General features: G+C 42.5%; 1 protein-coding gene across 2 annotated transcripts in view; it reads right to left on the reverse strand.

Moving 5' to 3' along the window:
• Positions 1-25,111, reverse strand: part of lmf1 (lipase maturation factor 1) — a 257,503-nt gene that overhangs the window by 13,218 nt on the left and 219,174 nt on the right. For both annotated transcript variants that reach the window (XM_041229729.1, XM_041229730.1), the window contains exons 7-9: positions 16,638-16,809; positions 12,461-12,614; positions 10,950-11,133 (exon numbers count right to left, since the gene is read on the reverse strand). In XM_041229729.1, coding sequence (XP_041085663.1) covers positions 10,950-11,133; positions 12,461-12,614; positions 16,638-16,809 — 510 coding nt within the window. The remainder of the gene's footprint in view (positions 1-10,949; positions 11,134-12,460; positions 12,615-16,637; positions 16,810-25,111) is intronic.

Below are 25,111 nucleotides of genomic sequence, written 5' to 3' on the forward strand. Positions count from 1 at the left end.
ACAGGTTTGGAATTCTAGAGGGTATCACTATTTTCAACAGGGATTTGCTCAGGACCCGATACAGAATGACGGTATATAGAGGGCTAGGATTATACACGTTTTGCTGTGCATTTGGTTACTGTCTCTTTAAATAATAAAAACACAATAAAAGTGCAAACATCTATGTATTTTCTGCACGTTTGTGTCATTTACCTTTATATAGTCATTGTATTTGGTGTACTTTGGTATGATATAATGCCCATTTTATATTTCATATATTATGTTATTAAATATTATACTTTAAATGTGAATCATCAGGGGTACTGTTTAAAAACAACTAAGTACTGTTTCTGGTGCTAAGACAACCTAATTACTCTGCTGTTAACTTTCTGTGCTCACCCTTACAGTTTTGAACCTAAAAATAAATGTAAATACAATAGCAAAAACGTGACTTAAACAAAGTGTTACTGTTTAAGACTGTTGCCATGCCAATTTATACAATTTTCCCCTTGCGCCGCGCATGCCCAGATTTTGTTTCCCTTGCAGACGGAGGATGTCCGTTAAAAACCAATACCCAAGTCTTTGGATATGAAATACGTCTTTTGTAAATCTACATATTATTCCACAATGCAACTAATTTGTTTTATATTAAATACAGACAGCTACTGTTAACAAACATTAAAGTGTACTACTGAGGGAGTTACATTATATATATAATGTATATATACATACACAGTATATGCATTCATGCACAGCTGACCATAAGGCTCTTTACACATTAATGTCTTTGCAAAGTTAAAAAAAAATAGTCAACAGCACTGACATATAAGCCACGTGTATTTTACTTGATGACACTCATAAAGACAAGGTTGGTCGCACACTCAACAATCACGTATTCTCGTATTCTTTTAGACCTGACAGCTAATAATTATATGCATCACATTCCTCTTGCATTGTGTTTAAAAAGTTTTATTGTTTATTAAAACAAAACATGAAACAAACACAACACAACGTGTTTCGACATAGTGTGTCTTCATCAGGTGTTGCAGTGATTGTCAATTAAAAAACAGCTTTATAAAGGACCAGTAGTTCATGATTAATTGAATAATAGCCTGTGGCAGAGCAAAGCTCTGCCCTTTTAAATTGGCAGGGATGGGGTTAACTTCCCCTGCCTGCCTGGGTTTATTATGTTCAGGTGGCTGGGGTTGATTAGTTGATTAGGTTGATTAACGATCAATCAGCGCCCAGCCACCTGATATAAAAGGAGGCCTCAGCTTCTCATTTGGGAGAAGGGAGCTGAGGAAGCAGGTTGGTGTTTGTTTTGGGTTTTTTGAATTTTCTAAATCCAGTGAAGGCATTGCCCAGCCTGGAAACTTTATTTTTGTGAGTTTTATTTTTGCTTTATTTGTGTTTGAGTATCTGTTATTTTGCCCTTGTGCACTTTATTTTTGTTTATTTATAATAAAACAGTTATTTTTTTGAACTGCAGTCTGTCTCTGGGCCTCTATCCACTCGCCAGCCTGCCACATAGCCATAGACATTATTTAAACTTACAGGGAGTTCACGCATAAATTTGCAAAAATGGGGCTGAGATGTGCAAATCAGGGTTCTATTATAATGAGATGTACTAAAGCTGACGGCAATTGCGACACTTTTGAAAGCACATTTTAAACAGTCGCAATTGTTTTTGGCATTTCTCGTGCATTCGTTTCCAGTTGTGCTCAATGTATTTTTTAAGCGAACACTCAAGTACCTAATTTTCACTAAAAGCAGGGTGTACTTACAAGCCTGAAAAACTAATTTCTATGGCATTTTTGCTTTTCCCAGCATACTGGGAGCAATAGACTGCACACATGTGCCACTAACCTCTCCAGCTCATTCTGAACATCTGTATAGGATCATGATCTATTGTGTGTAAATTGTCTAATTAACACATAACTAAGCAGAACAAATAAAAAAATAATAATAATACACCCCCCCCCCCCCAAAAAAAAAAATAAAATAAAATTCCCACTAAAATCATTTAGTTTCAATTTAAAATAATATTGTATTAGCCCTATACACCAATGTGTACAATGCAGTAGCATGATTTATTTTGTGTTACTGGTAGCTTACAGGCTAAAGTAAAAAGAAAGTGTGCTAGGTATACATATCTTTACATAATGTAATGTGTAGCCTACCCAAAACACATTAGTGTTATTTCAGCACAATGTCGGTCAAACATGTCTGGTTTAGCGAGGGGCTACTTTATGATTATGGAAAGCTTTTTGGGTTGAAGGTGGAGCCCCCACTATAGAAACATAGGTTGTATTACAATTGATAAAATCTTGCATCATGTATTTACGACCAGAGGGTGGATGATTAAAATATTTGGTATTGCGCATGTTAGAACAATGAACACATTTTCCACAACGAAAGTTACCATGTACTGTTTGAATAAGTCAATTGTCATTAGATGGTATTGATTTACTAATGTATCCTTAATATTCCTGCCACGTCTAAAACAAAATATAGGAGGAGAAGTTATGAAAGGCCGGCATTCCAATATCATCCAATGTTTTGAGATTATTCTTTTAATGTCATTAGAGATATAGTTATACTCAGTAACAGAACTCAATCATTCTTGTGTAGTCAAATCATTAGTCTTTGTAGTTTCTATAAGCTCACTTAATGAAACATAAGATCTCAATCCAAATGTAAAATGTTCTAAAAATTGGATAATTAATCTTTGTATGCCAACTTGAATCTTCAGTTGTATGGGGTTGGGGATTGCGTTCCCATGTCTTTCAATCTTTAAATGCATCTTTAAATAACTGTTTAAGTTAACTATGTAACGAAAGGTACATTTTGACCTTTGAAGGTTTGGCTCACATTACTGAACAAAGATTGGAACCTTCGATGGTACTAATTTCCATAATTTATTGGCATAATTCACATGTAGTTTAAAAATACGTTACATAGAACAGTAATCACGTTTGTATAATTTAAATAAAAATGCACATTGTTTATGTACACATAATTGATGCTGCTTGCGATATATACAGTAAGCTTGCATTGCAGCAGCACCTTACTGCAGCCAATTGAAAGAACTTCAACTGACTTAGGCAAAATAAAGCTTTATTTAACACTGGTCCATGCAGGTTATTGATCACAGTCATATTTTACTATAATTACTATGACCACTACTACTACTACTACTAACACTACCACTACTAATAATAACAATAACAACAATAATAATATGAACTTAGGCTTGTCAAGTGATCCCAGAGATTTGTTGTGCCTCCATGACATTTTGCAATAATTTTTTTTTAGTTGACATTTAACATAAAAATCCAAAACAGCACAGGGTTTGAGACATTTCTTTCAAAACAGCTTACGCTATACAATGCTTTGCTGTCGAGATGGCGAATGAAGGTTTAGAACTACCTTCGAATTCCTGGCTAACAAACTAACCTTTTGAACACAGCACTAACGTAATACGATCTGTAAAGTATAGTATAATAATATATATATATATATATATATATATATATATATATATATATATATATATATATATATATATTTAATATACCTTTACATGCTAGGGCTTTTAGAACCCTCGGTATTGCCACATAACCCCCCCCGCCCCCACGTGCGCCAGAACACACATCCCCCCCCCCCCCTTGTGCGTAGAACACATGGCCTCAATGGCCACCTCCCGCCTTAAAATTCCCAAACTCTTGCACAAAGTCCCGGGCCAAGAAAGGGGACTTTAAGGGGTTCATGGACGGCAATGTTGCCAGTAGCCAGGCTGCTACTGGCCGTGCTGTCAGCAGACGTGCTGACAGTGGGGCGAATCTCTCCTCCCGTTGTACCACTGGCAGCGGAAATGCTGCCAATGGTGAGGCTGTCAGCGGACGTGCCGACACCTCCCAGACTGACTACTTCAGCCGGGGCAATTCCAGCAGCGGAAAGGCTGCTGAGGAAGATGGTCTCCTGACCTTTCCCCCCTTCTCAGCCGGCAGCTTCCTCCTGTGGGGCTCCAGCTACAAGAACTCCTGCAGCAAAATTGCTGTGGGGGGAGGTGGTCTCCTGAACTCTTCCCTCTTTCTTCATAGCCAGCAGCTCATCTGGTGGGGCTCCGGCCACACTGACCCCTGCGGCCGAGCAGAGCTGACGGTGACCCCTGACGAAGCAGTTCCGGCAAACGCAGACGAAGGCAGCAGCGGACCCTCGGGAGACGAACTCTGGAGGGAAGCTCTGCTTCTCCCTCGTACCCTGCAGCCAGTGGCTCCACAGGCAATGCGGAGCGGCAGGCCATCCCAGGCGATGCGGAGCGGCAGGCAACCCCAGGCGATGCTGAGCAGCAGGCAGCCCCAGGCGATGCGGAGTGGCAGGCAACCCCAAGCGATGCGGAGCGGCAGGCCACCCCAGGCGATGCAGAGCAGCAGGCAACCCCAGGCGATGCGGAGCGTCAGGCAACCCCAGGCGATGCGGAGCGTCAGGCAACCCCAGGCGATGCGGAGCGGCTGGCAACCCAAGGCGATGCGGATCGGCTGGCATCCCGAGGCGATGTGGAGCGGCAGGCAACCCCAGGCGATGCCAGGCAGGCATCCTTGGGCGAAGCGAGACAGGCATTCTTGGGAGAAGTGAGGTAGGCATCCTTGGGCAAAGCGAGGCAGGCATCCTTGGGTGAAGATGTGCAGGGGAGTCAGGACAAGCTGGGGTGCTGGTTTTGGCCCTCTTCTCAGCCACTGCAGCAAGGTGGTTCTTCCCAGTGCTTCCCTCAGCAGCCTATGCACGGGCTGCTGAGAACCGCTCCTGGTCCTTCTGGTGAAGGACGAGCCAGCTCCTGCTCCTCTCCCCCTGATGGTGGTGGAGGCAGAGGCAGCTCCAGCTCCTCTCCTCGTGATGGTTGGGGAAGTGATACCAGCAGGCATTCATCCTCTGCTGGTGGATGGGGACCCAGCAGGCATTCACCCTCTGCTAGTGGCGAAGATAGAGGCAGCCCCTGCTGCTCTGCTCCTGGCGATGGAGGTGGCAGAGGCAGAGGCAACTCCTGCTGCTCTGTTCCTGGCGGTGGAGGTGGCCGAGACAGCTCCTGTTGCTCTGCTGGCAGTGGAGGTGGAGGAGGCAGAGGCAGCTCCTGCTGCTCTGCTCCTGGGAGCAGTGTGTAGTCTCCTGGTGACAGAGGTGGGAGCAGCGTATAGTCTCCTGGTGACGGAGGCTCTCCCTCACTTGCCAGGGGCTGGTGCGACTCTCCCTCACTTGCAGGGGTGGTGTGGCACTTGCAGGGGACAGCAGCATTGGCTCCTCTCCCTCTGGTGCTGGAGACAGCATCAGGGCTTCTCCTGATGAGACCAGAGATGGCGTGACCCCTCCCATATTGGCAGCCAGGTAGTTGAACACCATGGCTGCGATGTCTCTGAGGGACACTGGGTGGTGTTGCTGTTCCCAAGTTTCCCAACGCTGCACATCTCAGGCCCACAGCAGGTTAATCACCTTCGGGAGGTCTCTTTCCAGGTCACATTCAGGGTCCGTCATCCAGTCCCAGATCTCCCTCGTTGGTGGCTCTCGAGCAAGCAGGGCTTCTCCACTGAAGCTGGAGACGGAACCAGCAGGCACTCTCCCGCTGCTGGTGAAGACTGGTGGACGCTCTGACGCCCCTTTTGTAAGCTGTGGACGCACTGACTCCTCCCTCTTGGTCTGTGGACATTCGGCCTCCTTCCACGCAGGCTGTAGAGGTGAAACCAGCAGGCGTTCTTCCTCTGCTGGTGATGGTGGAAACAGCAGGAATTCTTCATCTGCTAGTGGAGGTGGAAACAGCAGTCTCTCGGGCTTGGATTCCCGCGGTCCCCCCATCTGGGCGTTGGACGCTCACGGTACCCAGGTCTGGGCGCTGGATGCTCACGGTCCCCCATCTGGGCGCTGGACGCTCACGGTCCCCAGGTCTGGGCGCTGGACGCACAGACTCCTCCCACTCAGGCATTACTTCCGCCTCTGCATATTGCATGAGGCAGATGGCCAATGTGTGCCCCACAGACCCACAGTCGGGGCACAACTCCACCGCGAGGTTCTTTAAAAAAAACTTCACAACTGTCATCCCCGACTTTCTCCTTCCTCCCCTGGGCCGGATCCTCCTCCTCCTCTTGGAAGGGGCAGACAGCCACCACGTGCTCGTACACCCCGCAGGGAAGGCACCAGCCTCCAGCTCAGTGCAGCCATCTCTCCAGCCTTCCATATTTGTGTTTTTTTTTTTTTTTTTAAAACACTGCAGTTCCCGCTCTAGTCTGCGTCTAGAGGCGCTGGTAATAACACGATGACTCCACGTGTCACAAAGATGGCTATAGTGGGTGACGTCAGACCAGAACCAGGAACCAACAAATAAACAACAGAGAGGTGGAGTTTGGTGAAGCTGAGCGGCCACGAGCATGTGGTCCCAGTCTCTTTGCTGCTGCAGGAACTGGGCAGCATACCTGTTGGTCATGGTGACCATATGCTCCAAAAGGTTATCGGTGAGGAAAAGCTGGAAATACTGCAGAGGGGTGAAGACAGCAGTATTCATCTTTGGACCTGGAGTATGGTAGTATATCCAGCTGTACATTATTTGGGAGTGGAGAGAGGGGGGAGTGTGTGTGTGAAATTCTACACTGGCACATACTCCTTTGGCCTCCTGGGACATGCAGGCTGTTCCTCAGACTCACTTTCTGGATTTCTAATTGCTCTTTCTCAGTGGCATCACTGGGGGTGTCAGTGGGGTAAAAGTCTGACTCGGAGTCACTGTCAGTTTCAATCATCATCCTTGCAACCTCCTCTGTGTGCAACCGTTTGCATGAAATTTAATTTGCAGCAGTTACTGCAATACAGCAATCAATAAAATAAACTTCACACAATAGCAACAAAAACTTATCACAATAAAAAATATGAGATACATTTATTAGAACTAGTAGTGGGAATTAGTCACTAGGATAGTGTTGGCAAATATATGATAATTACTTCACAAATAAAAAATAAATAAATAAAAAAATAGATAAATGTATTAGAACTAGTTGTGGGAATTAAATGTACTTGTACATTTATCTACCAGCTACAAACATTGTAAAATGAACTGTGACAGTGTTGGCAAATACACAACAATTATTTCCCACCAAAAATAAATATTTGAACGAGTGATATAGGGAATTAACTACATGTAGAGTAGTAAATATATTTGACAGAGCTACCAAAGTTCTGAAATGAACTGTGACAGTGTTGGCAAATATAAGAATAACATTATGGCACAAGTATTATTATAACAAAAAAAAAAAAAAAAAGACAAAAAAAAATCTGACCTCTGCATACTCTCAAAGAGCTGTATAAAATACAAAAATGTATTCAGATCTATTTATTAAATAATCAATACTTTTTTCAACTAGTAATTTGATTCCTTCAGTGTTATAGCAATCTCAATCTGCTCAACTCACACCACGACATAGAGTGTGATGAAAGATTAGCTACAGTTTCTAGACAGTAATTTAATTCCAGACAAAACAAAAAGGAGAAATCTTATAGGTCAATGTTTGTTGATGGAATGTTTGGTACACCATTCACATACCTGTGAAGCCATAAACAGCTGCATGCCTTTTATTGTGTGTTTTCTGTGTATGAAAAAATAAAAAACGCAAACACTGTTGGCACGAAGATCAAACTCCACTAACAATACATACTTTGTATATTGCATCAGGTCATTGCAACAGGTAGCCAACATTTCTGAAGCAAAATAGGTTTAATGGGTGTGATTCCACAAATATTTTGGTTGCAAATATTCATGACTTTATAGTATTTTGAAAGACACTAAACCCTCCCACACACATCCTAAAATTTTGGAAGTGAATGGTCACTCACAGCTTGCAGGGCAATGCCATTGATATACATCGCATTCGGTATAGTTCTGAAAATAACTTGAAAATTCTGGCTCTCACTCTCCTTCAGGCAATGATCCTTTCTTCTTCCTCTCTCATTTGAAAACAACACATTTCTCTGTTAGCAAGAACTGCCTCCATGATCAGAAAAAAATAGCTTGTGCTGAAAGGCAGCTTTTTATAAGGGGCTCATAACACCTGCTTTCCATCACTGCTACTAAGCACACGATTTAAGGTGCACCTTATGATTAGCACGGTTTATTGAACACCATGTGCATACCATTCCCCTCATTAGTGCTATCTTTCCACATAATTTGTATACATTATCATGCATTAGGCATATTCAGCAGATGCTAATCAACACAACACCTTATTTTTAAGGTGTGTATTTGTGTTAACGTGCGTCTTATGCTTTAAGGTGCACCTTATCTATGTTAATGAATAAGCTGTTCAATAGTGTACCCCTTAATACTTCTAGTCCTGGAGTATTCACCAATGATACTATTACTTTGTTATATAATTATACATTTTAGTACCATGCAAATGGTTGTGCACAAAGTTTTTCCATTCATTTGACCAGGTTTTTACCGATAATAACGGCACATTAGTTTGATCCTGTCACCACCACAGAAAACAAATACTAAAGAAACTAAAGGGAATGTAATAGAAGGTTTATTGCTATAGCGTCACTTTAAAAGACATACGTTTAGGGAAAAAAAATTAAAAATTTAAAAGGAAGCACTTACAAATTCCAGGGCATGTTTTGAAAAGGCCCATTAAAAGGTGCTATGCTTACAGAGGCTTTCTAATATGCTTTGTAATGGTGCAGGTCTTGGCTGCAATGCTCATTTCTAAACCTAACCTAGATATTCAAGCTTCACCACGAGGCCCAAAGCTCTTGTTTGCATTACTGGTTTCACCAGAACATCATCAGTGCAGTTTAATATATTTGCAATATTGATGCAATAAAGCAGACCGGTGCATGCACTTACCCTGCAGAGTACTGTGAAGACACAATGCAAGGATTCTTATTACAACTGCCAATCTACAGCAAACTAGAAAGAAACTGAACTGCAGTCAAAATAAGTATGACAAGGCAAGTCACGCACCACAACCTTTAAATGTATGTCTTGTTTCATGGAAGAGAACATTTCCATACTGTTTTAGTTTACTATAAACTACAGATGTTCAAGTTATTTTCCGTAGCTTTCTGCTTTGTTGTACGTATTCCTGCAATATCTTTTTGAACATAATCGTGATTGTTTCGATATTTTTATTAATATATCCCTGGTCATAAATCAGTTTTCACCAGTTATTTCACTTTCAAATCAGTTATGCATCAGGTCTTCTCATCAAAATGGCTTCTGAATTGGCAGCATTGGCTGCTTCAATCCAACCTGTTCAATCAGAAACATTTCATTTTGACTAGTTCATCTGCCCATCATCTTTGCCAGGATCCCACCTGCTTGCTTCGGCACAAGTGCACAGGGTCGTAATTATGTTGAAAAAGATATTGCAGGAACACACACAACAAAGCAGAAAGCCAGGGAAAGTAACACTAAGTCTTTATTATTCTGTATTTTAGTCACTACTAGCCGATAAGATTTCAGGTCAACACTCAATACTTTCATATCAGTTCTCCTTTGTCTGCTTTTCAAAACTAGGTTGCCATGTTTAAAAAATGTGGAGGATGACAGAGGAAAATACATCCCTTCCTTGAACGGTTTGAACGGTTGTATTAACGGTGGTTTGTCTTTATTTGGAGATGCTGAACAGCTTACCAGCGACGTCAGTAATTTTGCTTTAAGAGGGTTGAAATCTCCAAGGAGTGAACTTTGAACCAGAATGTTGTTCATACTATATTGTTTCACATTAAAATACAACACTGTGTTGATGTAATTTAAATGCAGTTGGTGAAACCTTATACTCTGTACCAAACTGGCTTATGAAACCTAGCACAGGTGGAAGCATGCCAGTTGCCATGCTAAAGTATTATCATAAGGAAATATAAAGTCCCATTACAACCTTTCTGCCATTTTAGTAGATCAAGACAAAAAGCGTTGTAATAATATAACATACTTTACTTTGCTGCCTGAAAGCTACACCTGCAGTTTACTCAAAAGTGCACACTGCCTGAAAGCTACAACAACCGCAGATATTATGGTTGAATGCCAAATGTTGAGCTGCTGGAAAATAGGCCTGTCACTACCAACTAGCAGAAACCAATATTTGAATTTCATACTGAGTCTGTAGCACTTGGTAATGAAAACAAGCAGATGTTGCACACTGTTTATCTACCTTACCAATATTAACGCACCAATAGTTGGGTTGTTCATAGTTTCTGCATGATTTATTTATGGACATGCATTTGAAGACATTTACAAATCTATTTCTGTAACTCTTACGGTAATGTATGAGCATAAGGAACTTCAGTTTTTAGAAATATGCTTATTTTTTTTTTTTTATAATAAGTAAAAAAAAATTAATTGTGTCATTCTTGAGTGAAATGGAATTATTTTATGTAAAGATCTTTCACATAATTAATGACTGTTTCAATTATGCATGTACAGTTGTTTGCTGGTCAAAACACAGCAATCTGTTCAAAAATGAACTTTTACTGGCAGTAACTACCATGTTTCTGTTTGCAGTGTACCCAATATAGCGTACAGGAGATTGTTCCAAAAGGATAATGAGTAGTGAGAAAGTTTTCCTTCTGCTTTGACTCTTAACTTCCCTTGAGATTTATTGTTTGTATTTTTGTTCCACACTTTGCGGCCAAAGAGAAATGCCATCCCATCCTAAAAACAACGTTCTGGAAACCTTGTTTCATTTTCTGTAACGAAGAAAATCACAAAGTCAACACTCTCGATCTTTACAAATGTACATTGGTTTGATTAACCGCTGTGTATGACCAGTGATACTGACCAGGTTGTTACTGTGTGGCACTAATATGTAGCATGACTGTCGAGGTACTGAGAGCAGGGAAGCGCAGCAGACATGCCAGGAGAATCCGTCAACCTGCCAGCCTCTCCCACACGGCTATTGAGTTACACTGTTAAAGTGTTCCTGTTTAACAGCACTTGCCTGAAATGCGGCAAACCACATTAGCCAATCCAGTCGATAATGATAAGGTGATATAAGGCACGGCCTCCTCCTCAGATCCCCTGGCTTGCACTTGAACTCATATTCTTCCCATAAGGCACCCGGGTCACTGGGGTCGGCACTTAACGTTCCTTGGATGACAACTTCGGTACGTTCTTTAGTGATGCTGGTGAAGACAAAAAACAACAGCTAAAATTCAACTTTCCTTTATAAGTGCACACTGAAGCATAGTCATGATGATGGGGCCCCAAGTGCAAAACAAAACTAAGAGTATGGAATCTAGAAAAATTAAAACCAGTATCAAAAAGATAGGATACCTACTTTTTTGGGACTTGCTGTTAGCATTATTCAGTTTCACCACTCTATTGAAAACAGTCAAGAACGTCAATTATTTCAATACGCCTACATTTTTTATAATTAAAGTTAAAAAAAGTTACATTTAAAAAATGTTTACCTTATGTTTACAGGTACATATAAGTAGTAATAGGTACATAATTATTTAAAAGTTCATGGTTTACTCATTCACATACGGACGGAATGTGAACCTTTATCACAGTGCCAGTACTTTACGTAGTTCCACTGTAAATACACTGTACCTGGTGTACTTAACACAATGCAATTGGTGCTTACTGGTCAACTTCACCCAGGCTTATGCATTAGAAACCTTACAGCCCTGCACATAGGATTAACATAGCCCTTCGCATTTCCCTAGTAGACAGACTAGCTGATATTCCCCTGCAAAAATACTATAGACAGATCTGTGACTTCTTTAAATAGAACACCAGAATCAAGCAGCTCTAAAATCTTTTTCTCTTTTGGCATGTAACCATAAGAAGGTTTCCAGGGTCTTCAACCTAGCCAACAACTGTGAAATGGATAAAGGATAGGTCATGCTTAGCTGCCCTGTAGTAAAATAACACACATTAAATCTGAGATATATCAGACTCATAATAAAAAATGTTTTCTGCTGTGCGATTTGAAATCTGTCAAATTTCACATCAATCATGCATTCAATATAAGCAGCATTTTTCTTTCTTTATTGGCGATAGACTAAATGGCAGGAAATACAAAAACCATCAATAACGTGCTTTATTGAATTTCTTTTGGCAGGTTTCATGTATCGCCTTAAAGAGAGACATATTACATTTTTTGTAATTCCCCAAAGTGAAAAGTAATAGCAACTGGTCAGTCGCAAGACTCATTCCTAACAACTGTAACTCCAGATGAGTTCACCTGACATCGATGAGGTGCCAGTTCTAATGGCCCTGTTAAAATTTCCTGTTTACTTTAACTCAGTATCCATGCCCTAGATTCCTGTTTATTAAGGGGAATTGGAATTGTTCATCTTAACCATTTAGCTTTTGAAAAGAGTGTATTCAATCAAAGCATAGCTCTGCCATATGACATACCAGGCACTACTACAGATAGTGAGTCACGCTTAGAGCTTTGACAAATCGTTAGTAAAACTGAACGAACAACCAAGAGCACGATACCTTCCAAACGCTCCATATGTGTTGACTATTCTTAAGGGATTGAATGACGTGTTCATGATTTGCTGGGAGCTCACCAGGTTCAGCGCTACAGGCATGCTGAGGTAGACTATCATGAGACCCAGAGAGATGTTTGCCACTCGACGGATCTGCATGCCTTGAAAAAGAAATAAAAACATTTTGTGATGGTTACATCACACTGATATCAGAGACTACTATGCAGTATCTTTAAGATAATAAGAATGAAGAGAGTCCATTCGGCCCATCTGTGCTCAGAACTTTGTCAAGTTGGGTCTTTAAGGATGCCAGTGATTCAGCAACAACAATGACTAGATAACCCCTTTCCATACCCTCACAACTAAACTGTCCTTATTTCCAGTTAATTTCCAGCTGTGTCCTCTGGTCCTGTTGTTTGTGCTGTGCTTACAGAATTGGTTCAGGTTAACTGTGCCAAGAACATTTAAGATTTTAAAAGTCTTCAATCCTGCTAAATCTTCTTAGGTATAGCATATAATTGAGAGAAACGATAGCACTATGTAACACAATTTTTGTTCCTGGGTAGTAAGTGTTATTTCCTAATTGCTTATGCCTCAAAAGTATAGAAAATGGCTATTATTCCCCACAAACTTTGCTTTTGTGACCAGGACAGTGATATTTCAAAATATCACTATTTCCAATGGGAAAACGGGCAAATGTGTTTCTTTACGTTCACATAAAGTCAGAAAAAAACAACATATGAATCCAAATTAACATGTATTTATACTAAAGTAATAAAAAAATGACTACAAAAGATTTAGAAGTGAGTAGTTTTTAGAGATTTACGATTATACTGTATTTACAGGGCTCACAAATAATTAAAAACAATAAAACCAATACAATAATGTTTAATTATATATATATATATAAAGGGACAGGCACCCTGTCACAGGGTGGTATCTGAAATTGTACTTAGTACCATGTTCCTAAATAGAATGCAGCACCCTTCAGCTTTGTTTTATATTATTTACTTGTATTACTAACTAATACTACGAGCCAAAACTTCTAAACTATAAACAAACAAGGGCTTGTGATTAAATAGGCCCTAGTGCACAGCTAACGGGTAGGTTCTCTACAACAATAATTCCAAAGCATTTTAATGCCCAATTAATATAAAGAACCGCCATATAAATTGAAACTGCTAGTTTGTCTACAGAGGCCAATTACACAGAGCTAAATAAACCATGCTTCTGCTTTTACTACCTCTTTCTCTCCAGCCACCCATTTATTTATAGTCTTTGGCCTAGAAGGTAATATTAGCAACTAATTAATTATCCTTAGCCTTACTATAAAATTACTTTACTCACTGCCAAGACTCTGTGGCCTGGTAGGCTCTTCCCGATATGTGTCTGCAGGGTTAATTCAAACATACATTGACATCCACGGTCTTACGTGCTAGAAATTCACAATTTTAAGTTTTTATATTTCCCAAAAGAAAGTTATATTCCTTTGTTTTCTCTTATAGATCGATATATATATATAGAATATATATCACTATATATATATATATATATATATCTATATATATATATACGACCCTGTTTATAGGTTTATAAACTATCCAAAAATTAAATAATATTTTATTGTTATATATCGCTTTCAGTATATTCGGAAAATCAGATGTTAGTATTTACTACAAATGACAAAAACACCTTGCACTTATTTGCCGCCTCACCGGAATTTGCGCGACAGTTTAAAAAAATGGCAAATGAAAAACAGCTCTGTGTGATAGGTGCGATTAATCTATATAAAAAGCACAGAATCAACACAGCAGCTCTAGTTAAAAGTTTTAAACAGCAAAGAGTAAACAAACCAGATTATGCACGTGCACATACAGTGGTCTACATGGAAAGTCATCTAGGACAAAAAACGCATTGTGCTATTTGAGAGCGAACCAGAATCTCATAGGATTCATTCTGAAATGTCTCGCTTAAACAGTACCCAACTTCCTGAAAATGTTGTGTAGTAATTGTTAATATAGATTGCATATATTATCAAGGCTTGAAATTAATGTATATTTGGTAGAATTTTGCTACCCAAAACACTTAATTTGTTACCAGTTTTTTTTATGCAGTAGCATTTTTGTGATACCTTGCACTGCAGTATATGACCAAACCTAACTGAAACACGTACATAATTACTGGTATTAGTTTTTTGTTTTTGTTTTTTTAATACATACATTATCAGTATCTTACATAAAGCCAGAAAACAATGCTAATAGAGCTTCCCGATAAATATTTATATAAAATACAAAACTGAAAGATCAGAATTGGATAAATCTCCACCCCACTGAGATAATACTTAGTAGAAGCACCTTTGGCAGCAATTACAGCTGTGAGTCTGTTGGGATAGGTCTCTACAAACTTTGCACACCTAGATTTGGCAATATTTGGCCATTCTTCTTTACAAAACAAAACTGTTCAATGTCAAGTTCCTTGGGGAGCATTGATGGACACCAATCTTCAAGTCATGCCACAAATTTTCGACTGGATTTAGGTCGGAGCTCTGACGGCCACTCAAGGACATTTACCTATTTGTTCCTTAGCCGCTCCAGTGTAGATTTGGCTGTGTGCTTTGGGTCGTTGTCATGCTAAAAGGTTTCAGCTTTCTTGCAGAGGGCAGCAGTTTAGGTCTAGACTTTGACTAGGCCATTCCAAAACTTTAAATTTCTTGTTCTTCAACCATTATGATGTAGACTTGCTTGTGTGTTTCAGATCATTGTCTTGCTGCATGACCCAGCTGCGCTTCAGTTTCAGCTCACGGACGGATGGCCTGACATTCTCCTGTAGAATTCTCTGATATAGAGCAGAATTCATGGTTCCTTCAATGATGGCAAGTTGTCCAGGTCTTGATGCAGTAAAGCATCCCCAAATCATGCTTGACCGTTGGTATGAGGGTCTTACTGTGAAAAGCAGTGTTTGCTTTTCGCCAGATATAACGCGGCCCATGTTGGCCAAAAAGTTCCAGTTTTGACTCCAATGAATGACTCCATAGAACATTGTTCCAAAGCTCTTAAGGGTCATCCAGGTCTTTTTGGTAAACCTGAGAAGAGCATTCATATTCTTCTTAGTGAGCAGTGGTTTCCGCCTTACTACTCTGCCATGAATCCCATTTTTGCCCAGTGTCTTTCTGATGGTGGAGTCATGAACACTGACCTTAGCCGAGGCGAGAGAGGCTTGCAGATCCCTGGATGTTGTGCTACGGTTCTTTGTGACTTTCTGGACGATATTAAGCTTTGCTCTTGGAGAGATTTTGGCATGACGGCCACTCCTGGGAATATTCACTACTGTCCCAAACTTTCTCCACTTGGACAATATGGCTCTGACTGTGGTTTGGTCGAACCCCAGAGCCTTAGAAATGCCTTTGTAACCCTTTCCAGTCTGACAGGCATCAACAACTTTTTTCCAGAGGTCTTCAGGATTTTTTTTGATTGTGGCACGATGTACCTCTAGAAACTGTGTGCTGACAACTTCACTCTGATGATAATTTATATTGGGCGGGGCTGGCCCAAATCAGGCTTGATTGTTAACCAAAGTATTCAAACAGCTGACCCTAACTATCCTTTTAATTGGGTTGAGTTAACTAGGGGGGTAATAACTTTTTCACAACTGATTACCTTGCACACCAAACAAATGAAAGAAGCACCAAACTCTGGTGTCATTTTTTTTCTCTCAGATTCCCTCTATATACTACTACAACCCACAAAAAGATCTGACCAAATGTGCAAAAATGCAGAAAATCAGACAGGGGGCAAGTACTTTTTCACGACACTGTATATATATATATATATATATATATATATATATATATATATATATATATATATATATATATATATATATATATATATATATATAACTGACTTTTGGTGGAAACCAACCTTTATCTCCCCAGATGTTGACTAAATAATCCGATCGAGTACAATGTATCATATTATCAAATAAATAAATAAATAAGTAGCACTGAGGTAGTCTCTAAGTCACTATAGAAGCCTAGCCTATGTTGTATTGTAGTGTGTTGTATTGTTCTATAACTACTTAAAACAAGTCATATTAATGTCATATGTAAAACAAAACAAAAAAAGTGCACTCTTTAAATGTATGGGCAGTATTCACCATCCAAGGTGATAAAGTCAAGCACCTACCCCAGGTTGTCGCGGGTTTCCCTTCGGACTGAACCTTCTCTACTTGGTGTTTAACCCCTCCTTGTCCAGAACGGAAGAGGAATCCCAGACTAGCATCGTCAAAGCAGGCAACACTGGGGACAATGGTCAGCCAGTTGAGGAAACTCAGATTTCCACTCACAATAAGAACCACCTGTAAGATACAACCGGGAGATGAAAACATAGACACTAAAACGTTAGTTTACCTACCATAAAACTGGTTCCCTCAAAGAGAAGATGGCCTCCAAAAATATTGTTATTGGATATACTCCTGCCAAACAGTACGTGTCACTGAGCTCTTTCTATCAAAGCTGTCGATAGGCCCACTTCCTCGGTGAAGTCCTCGGTCCCGTCTACCGAGGGTACATAACCGTCATGCAGGGAAGGATGATTCTCTTTTTGCGATGAAACCGTGATAACGCGACCTCGCGGTTGGTGGCCATCTTCTCTTTCAGGGAAACAGGTTTACGGTAGGTAAACTAATGTTCCCTTTCAATACGAAGATGGCCACCAAAAACATTGTTATGGGAAAACAAATACCAGAGCCATCGCGAGGGAGAGAAGAACGGCAGCACATGACGGATGCCTTAGCCCTGCTTAACCAATGGTCAGTGGTGCTAGCATGCAACCTCAAGGACCCTTGTGCCCACTGAAGGCAATGAGGGATCTATCACTTTAAGGAGATAGAACCTAGAAAAAGTATGCAGGGTAGCCCAGCTAGCTGCATCACAAATCTCAGCTATAGAGGCAACTCAAGAGTAGCCCATGATGTAGCCACACCTCTGTTGGAATGTGTAGCTACCCGCCCAGGTGGGGGTAAACCAGCACCCTCATATGCAGTAGAGACTGTGTCCGCAATCCAATGCAACAGTCACTGTTTTTCAAGAGGGGCTATTCCAGGGTCCGTGTCCCGTGGCAGATGAAGAGCTGGTCTGAAAGACGCAGTGCTCTCGTCCTATCCACATAACATCTCAATGACCGAACCGGGCAGATGAAGTTCAACTTCTTATCCTAATCCGAAGTAAACGGTGGAGGATGAAAGGACTTCAGTTCCACAGACTGATTCATGTGGAAGGCTGTAACCACCTTGGGGAGGAAAGCAGGGTTTCAATGCAGTGACACTCTGCTACCATCACTCCAAATACGCATGCAGAAGTTATCCACAGACAGCGCCTGCAGCTCACTAACCCGCATTGCGGTGGTGATAGCCAAGAGGAAGGCTGTCTTCATAGACAGATACTTCAACTCAATGGAGTACATAGGCTCAAATGGGGCCTGCGTGAGAGCCTCCACTACAACCTCAAGGCTCCATTTGGGGAGAGTAGGCCTCCTAGGAAGGTGCAACCGCCGAGCACCTCGGAGAAACCGGGTTGCCAGAAAATGCGCGTCGGGGACACTGAGTCAACAGGGGCATGGCAAGCAGAAATAGGCCGCGAGGTACCACTAGGCACAACAGCGTCTGACAGCCCTAAGGCTGACCAGCGGTCCCTTTCAGGGGTCAGACCCATAACTGGAGCTTGGCCGGCTCCAGGTGCCAAAGCGTGCCTCTCGTCTGACTGAGGAGATTCCGGCGAAGCGGGCTGTTCACCTGAGGGTGGAGCCGCCACTTTGACGGATGCGGACCCTCCCTCGAGAGGAGGTCCGCCACCCAATTGTCCACGCCTGGGTCCATTGGGCCCAAGTCAAAAGCCTGAAGGCGAGGCGATGAAACCGGGGACCAAAGGCCACCCTGCTGGTTGACATACGCCACCACTGATGTGTTGTTTGTGCAGATCAACACATGCTTTTTACGCACCATGGGTAGGAAGGAAACCCACCTGCAGCTCCAGCAAATTGATATGCAGGGACGTCCACCGGCCCGACCAGGACCTGCTGACTCCTCTGCCTTCGCAGACCGTGCCCCAACCTGAGATGGAGGCATCCATCATCACTACCCTGCGGTTGGAAACTACTACCATTCTGACTCCTTGGCGCAGATGAGAGGTAGTCCTCCACCAGCACAGGGCCGCCGAACACGCAAGACACACTGCCAGCCAACGGTGTCTGTCATGCTTGGGATGCAGATGGAGCGCATTGAGCCATGCTTGCAGTGGATGCATGCACAATAAGCCCAGCTTGATGTCTGATATTGCTGCGGCACAAAACAAGGAGCGAAACAGGGAGAGTTGGTGCTGGAGAGCTGCTACTCTGTCATCCGACAGGTAAGCTTGCTATTAATTGGCTCTGGCATCGCTGAGGGTGAGACCCAGTCTCAAACAGATGCTTCATCACAAACAGCTGTGTGGGCCACTGCTCCTTCCTGCGACTGGGCAGATCAACCGGTCGTCCAGGCAATTCATCACTCTGATCACTCACAGCCTCAAGGGAGCGAGGATGGGATCCATGCACTTTGAAACGTGCGGGGGTAAGGAGAGGCCGAATCACCGCACGGAAAACTCAGGACGCTCCCCTGTAAGGCGGAGTGGAGATACTTCTTGTGCGCTGGACCCATAAGAATGTGGAACACGTTATTTAAGTCTAGTGTGATAACCCATTCGCCGGGCCAGACAGCCTGGCGAGCCACTTCCAACGCTGCGAATAGCTCAGCCGTGTATTAAAGCACTCAGGCACCAAGGGCGCAGACGCAACGAGGACACTGAGTGAGGCAGAATACGCTACTGGTGCACTGAAGCATCGGGGACACCGAATACAGGTGTTATTGACATGCTGTGGCGCTAAGCACCGAGGCGTGGATGCATGAAGTCAACACAACCTGGGGTAGAGCATAGCATACACCGGGGTGGATACAATTATGTGACTGCGGTAGGCAATCAGGAGAGCAGTACAGGGAAGCGCACGGTGCTGCACCATGGTGCAGTGCGGTGATGGCATAGCGTATGCCAGAGTGGAGCACAGGCTCAAGGAGCTGCGGCGTGTTAGGCAGGAATAAAGTGTACCGTTTTTTTTTTGTTTGTTTTTTTTTTTACTGCAAAGGCAGTAATAGGAAAAAAATACAGACTGATACACACAATCATTTGGCTATGGGAGAACACATTCACCATGCCAGACGGGTGAGCAAGCGCGTCAAATAGGCGGGCTAAAACAAGCCTGCTGATTCAACTCAACAGCGGGACCCTGCAGAGCGGGGTCCCTGTAGAGGAATCATGCTGCTAGTACTTTTTCTTTTTAAACTGCAAAGCAGTAAAGAAAAAAACACACACACACACACACAACAGCAATTGTGAGGGTAAAACAACAGTCACCACGGCAGTGCGTGCGACTTTTTATTTTTTATAAACAGAGCGCAAAGTAGGCGGGCTGAAACAAGCTGGCGGATTCAACTCAACAGTGGGACACAACAGAGCTGGTTTCCCGTGAATGAATACTTATCTCTTATCTTATCGTACTTATCTCTAACTGCAAGGCTGTAAAGTAACAATACACACACACCACAGCAAGCTGTGTGGGTAAAAAATTATAGTCACCACGGCAAAGCAGACAACTGATCTTGTCTTGTTTTCCCAGTCCACCGAGTACGCAGGCTGAAACAAGCCGGCATATGCAACACATCAGCGGGGCGCAGCATACTACATTTTCTTTTTGAACTGCAAGGCAGTAAAGAAAACACATATGTACACACACAACAGCAAAATAGCAGTCACCATGGCAGTGCGTGCAACTTTTTTTTTTTTTTTTTTTTTTAAATAGCGCGCCGAGTAGGTGGGCTGAAACAAGCCGGCGAAATCCACTCAACAGCGGGGCCAGCAGAGCTAAGTCCCGGTGGGAAAAATTATGCTTATACAATTATTATTTCTAAACTGCAAGGCAGTAAAAAAACGAATACATACACACTCCACAGCAAGCTGTGTTGGTAAAAATAACAGTTACCATGCAATGCGGGTAACTGATTCTGTGTTGTATTTAAAACAGTGCGCAGAGTAGGTGGGCTGAAACAAGCCTCAACAGTGGAGCTAGCACAGCTGGGAGAGCGTCTCTTTTTCTTTTAAACTGCAATAGCAGAGGAAAACACAAAACAGCGAGCGCTGTAAGGTTTAAGCACACTGCAATTGCAAAGTGATGTAGGCTTTTACACAGAAAAAGAATAAACACAGCGTAGTAGTTGGACAGGGATGTCTAGCCTGGACTACGTGCAGTCATACGACCGGGGCAGCGCGTTGCCGACTGCGGTGTGGAGCACCGTCTACAGGCAGAGGCAACGAGGCACTGTTGCGTTAGGTGAGAAGCAGTGGCCAAGCACCATGTGACCCGAGCGCCGTGTGCAAAGTATCGTACACTGTGCATACCGTGTGCCGTGCAGCACCGGGTACAATGCACACCGCGTGCACCGAGTGCACTAAGCACGGGGCAACAGGTACCGTGCGCACCGAGCGCCGTGCAGCACCGGGTATAATGCTCACCGCTTCCACCAAGTACCGCATGCACTGGGCTTATCGCTTGCACTGAGTACCATGCATCGCCGGGCACCCTGTGCACTGAGTACCGTGCAGCGTTGGCACACTGCCTGTATCGGGTGCTGTGAGTCAATGAGCACCGTGCACACCGTGGTACCGAAGTAGCACGGGCCGAGCACGCACTGTGGTATTTAGAAAACACTCAGGGCAGCTGTGCAATGGTGCCTACCCTGACCACGTGGTCACACACCTGAGCAGCGCGTACTGTACCACAAGGGGACAGGGCTGAAGCCGCGGCAGGCGATTGACTTTAGCAATACAGCAAAACACAATACAATACAGTAAAATAATAATAATACAGCTGTACAAATGGGGCGAGCACACCGTCTGTTCGATTGTAAGGCCCACACACGTGGTGATAGGCCAAAGCAGCCTGAGTATATCGCAACTTATCAATGGGGCAAGCCTCAGTGAGGACTAAACGGCTGGTCCGGCTGTAAGCAGCCGCGCTGCAGCTAGTCCTCTGCAGCACAATCAAAACAACAAGGCCCAACCAGCGGCCCATGGACTAACTCGACAACGGGGACAAGGCAGGCCTAGCCCCGGTGGAGTAACAACGCTCTCCCACGTAAAAAAGGGGGTGAAAAACATACACTCACTCCTTATAATACTGCATATCAGCAGTCAACTAAACAGAAGACAGACAGAAGAGAAGCAGCCTGACAAGCGTAGCGAGCAGGTGCTGAAGACAGTATAAGAAATAGAAAAAGGCTACGATTTAGGAGCTACTGATTCTGTGAAAAGCGGCAAGCCAGCTTTCAGCACGAAGTGCAAGGGAACTAGCAGCAAGCTCAACGCAGCACTTTTTAAATAATAAAAACGGCTTAATGCAACACAGAAGGTCTTACCGTACCAACTTGAGAAGCGAAAAGAGAATGATCCTTCCCTGCGTGATGGTTATGTACCCTAGGTAGGCGGGACGAAGGACGTCACCGAGGGAAGGGGGCCTATCGGCAGCTTTGATAGAAAGAGCTCAGTGACACCTACCATTAGGCAGGCGTACATCCCATAACAATGTTTTTGGTGGCCATCTTTGAATTGAAAGGGAACTTGAATTCCCTCTAGACAGTGATCAACATGTAATTTGGTAAGGATGGGTAATAACAGTGTGGTACTATATTGATTTATTGATCCCATCTTTAAAGAGTAAGTGACCTGTAAATAATAATAATACATAATGTACTGGCCAGTCTGACAGTAGCAGTGCGTTCCTGTAAAGCAAGGGTTTGGTTAGCCAAAGAGTATTTATACTTAGAAACATGTACACAAAGGTTTCAGGATAGCAGGACAGGACAATTCGAAAATTGTCTGTGACCAGTCTACATCCTAAGCCATCGAACCCCATTTCCACTGTGCTGTAATGATAATGCGTAACTTATTGAATTTAGTAATGCTATAAAGTACAGTTCAGTAATTATGCCTGTTTCACATTGATTCCCATATTGCTTGCCCCTTAAACAGTTTCCATCAGTTTTCTTGACAATTTTTGTAGGATTCAGTATTGTCCGAATCTTTTGAGATGGATTCGGTAGTGTAATATTCAAATAGCGAGTAAAACACTCATCTGTCTATGGCTCTCCCATCAGGTTTCAGTTCACTGAAAGAAAAAATGATGCTGTGATCCATGCAGGCAGTCCTTATATGCCCTCGGGGGCGGGCACGACTGCATCACAGGTACTGCTTACAGCTTTTGATATTCAGGTTCAGGGTCTTCAGGAGGTAAACACCCATATGGCAATGGTTACATTTCGTACTCGATAGGGAACCATTTTTGCATTTTTCCTTCAAATAATATTTTGAAATTGCCTGACTAACCCTTAATTCCAGGATATAAATTAACATTATATAAATTACTGTTGCTCAGTTTTCCAGCTCACAAAAATGTGACCTGTAAACTATTTGTGGCTCTTTCAGTCCTTTCCAAATCAGGACTTTAATTACTTAAATTGAAGACTTTGGTCAAGCTTGTCTACATTTGTGGTTATACAGCTTTTGGTTTTTATTACATGACAGTAGCTGTTATTTGCTTCATGGACTTGGCTTTCACCAAGATAAAATTAGACAGTATTTGTGGGCACCAACCAAGACGTATCTTCACTGTAATATATGAGCGTTGAGTGCTTTTCCTCTGCCAGGTAATGTGGATTTCCTATTGGCCTGGAGTTGATGGCTGAAGTGTAACGCGGGCTCCATGGATCAGCCTATTTACAGCCTCCCTGGCGCATTAGCACACACAACTGCAGGGATGCTGGCTCCAGGGATCAACCAAAGTGTGGCCTCCCCAGAGCCTCAGCATGGCAACTGTCTGGAGTGGACTGGGTGGTGGGGCTTTGCAGGGGTCATCAGGTCACTTCTTGTCTTCTGTGTTTCATCAGCTAGCGCCAAACTCCCCAGGAAGGCTTAGCAGTGATGCCAGAGTCCCAGCACCTCTCCCTTCCGTCCCTCACCCAAGCCCGGCCCAGTTAACTTACTTTAGCCATCCATTCCTTTCCACTGAAATTAACTTCCTCCATTACCTCTCTTTTGAGGTCCCCAATCGGACCCTTCCTTCTCAACCGGCTGCTCCTTCTCTCTCTACTTCAACGGTGAAATTCCTGTCCACTCAATCCAGTATCTCTGAGAAGCCAGGTCATGGAGTGTGAGACGAATCCCTGATAACTGGAGCCATGGAAAATTCACGGTACTTTTTCAAGAAATGCACAAATGGCAATAAAAAATAAATAAAAAAATACATTTCACGGATTGTCACTTAAGTGTCATTTTATTAAAAAAAAAATAAAAAAAGGTTCTATTGTAAGTTGCCTAAAATTAATAATCAAAGAAAATCACCAAGGTTGAAACATTTTAACATTTAATGGTAGCTACTGAGTCAACATTTACATTGTAACATTTAAAACAATCTTTTAAAATGTAACAAGGGTCATTTAAATGTGTTGGCTGAAAAAAAGTAACAAACAGACAAAACTGATTAAAACAAAGCAAGGCTGAATGACAAATTCGATAACATTGTCAAGTTTTGTAAATGTTTAAAACTTAGGCTATGTTCATACAGTAATTAAACGGACTGTGTTGTATATAGCGTTATTGCTGACTTCGCTATTGTTTTAATGACAGCCTGGCCTACTATTGTGTGGTTAACAAGATGCAGTGTATCTGTTAGGCGAGTTGTAAATTCCCCTGAATTAGCAGTAGTAATAATATACAAAACACAGTTGTCTTGATCATCAGTGGCCTCGTCGCACACAACTCAAACAGACTCAGAATATATCAATTCCCCTTTTAAAAATTCTTCATGTGCTGCATACACTTTAGGGAGATACTGTCTAAGCGTGTCACTGTTAGGCAGGGCTCCGCAACTGGGGATTTTTGTAGTTAAAAAACATCGTCATTTTTCATTGTCCAGCTGTTGTATCAGTATGTTGATGCTGCAATGAAGGCTTCCACTAATTCCAACATGTTGACACTACGTGCTTCTCTACTATATGTGCTCTTTTTAAACAGCCCTGTGATTCAGACCTGCTTGTTTGGTAACTGTCCAGCCTGAACTCCTAGTTTTATTTTCTTGTTTTTGTGTACTGTGCTGTCTAGATGCTTGTCAATAGTACCTTTTCTTAGATGATCCAAAGAGATCACATGTTGAGCAAAACAAAATACCACCATCCGCATGCAACGTCCCCTTTTCGTATCTCTGAGTGCGATGTTCTGCTGAAATGAATTTGGCTTTTTAAAAAATTTATTATCAGCTGTCTGCATTTTTATTGTTAATTATACACTGTAAGCTAATACTTCTGCACAATGTAAATAACAGTTTTAAAACTTGTTTGACCCAGTTCCCATAGTAACAAAAAGCATGTCATTTATGCCAGACAGCTACTACAGCCTGGGGATCGCAGGTTTGAGTCCAGGCTATGTCACAGCCGACCATGACCGGGAATTCCTAGGGGGCAGCGTACAATTGGTCGAGCGCTGCCCAGGTAGGGAGAGCTTGGGTCGGCAGGGGAATCC

The sequence above is a fragment of the Polyodon spathula genome, chromosome 26 (assembly GCF_017654505.1).
Source record: "Polyodon spathula isolate WHYD16114869_AA chromosome 26, ASM1765450v1, whole genome shotgun sequence".
Taxonomy (NCBI): Eukaryota; Metazoa; Chordata; class Actinopteri; order Acipenseriformes; family Polyodontidae; genus Polyodon; species Polyodon spathula.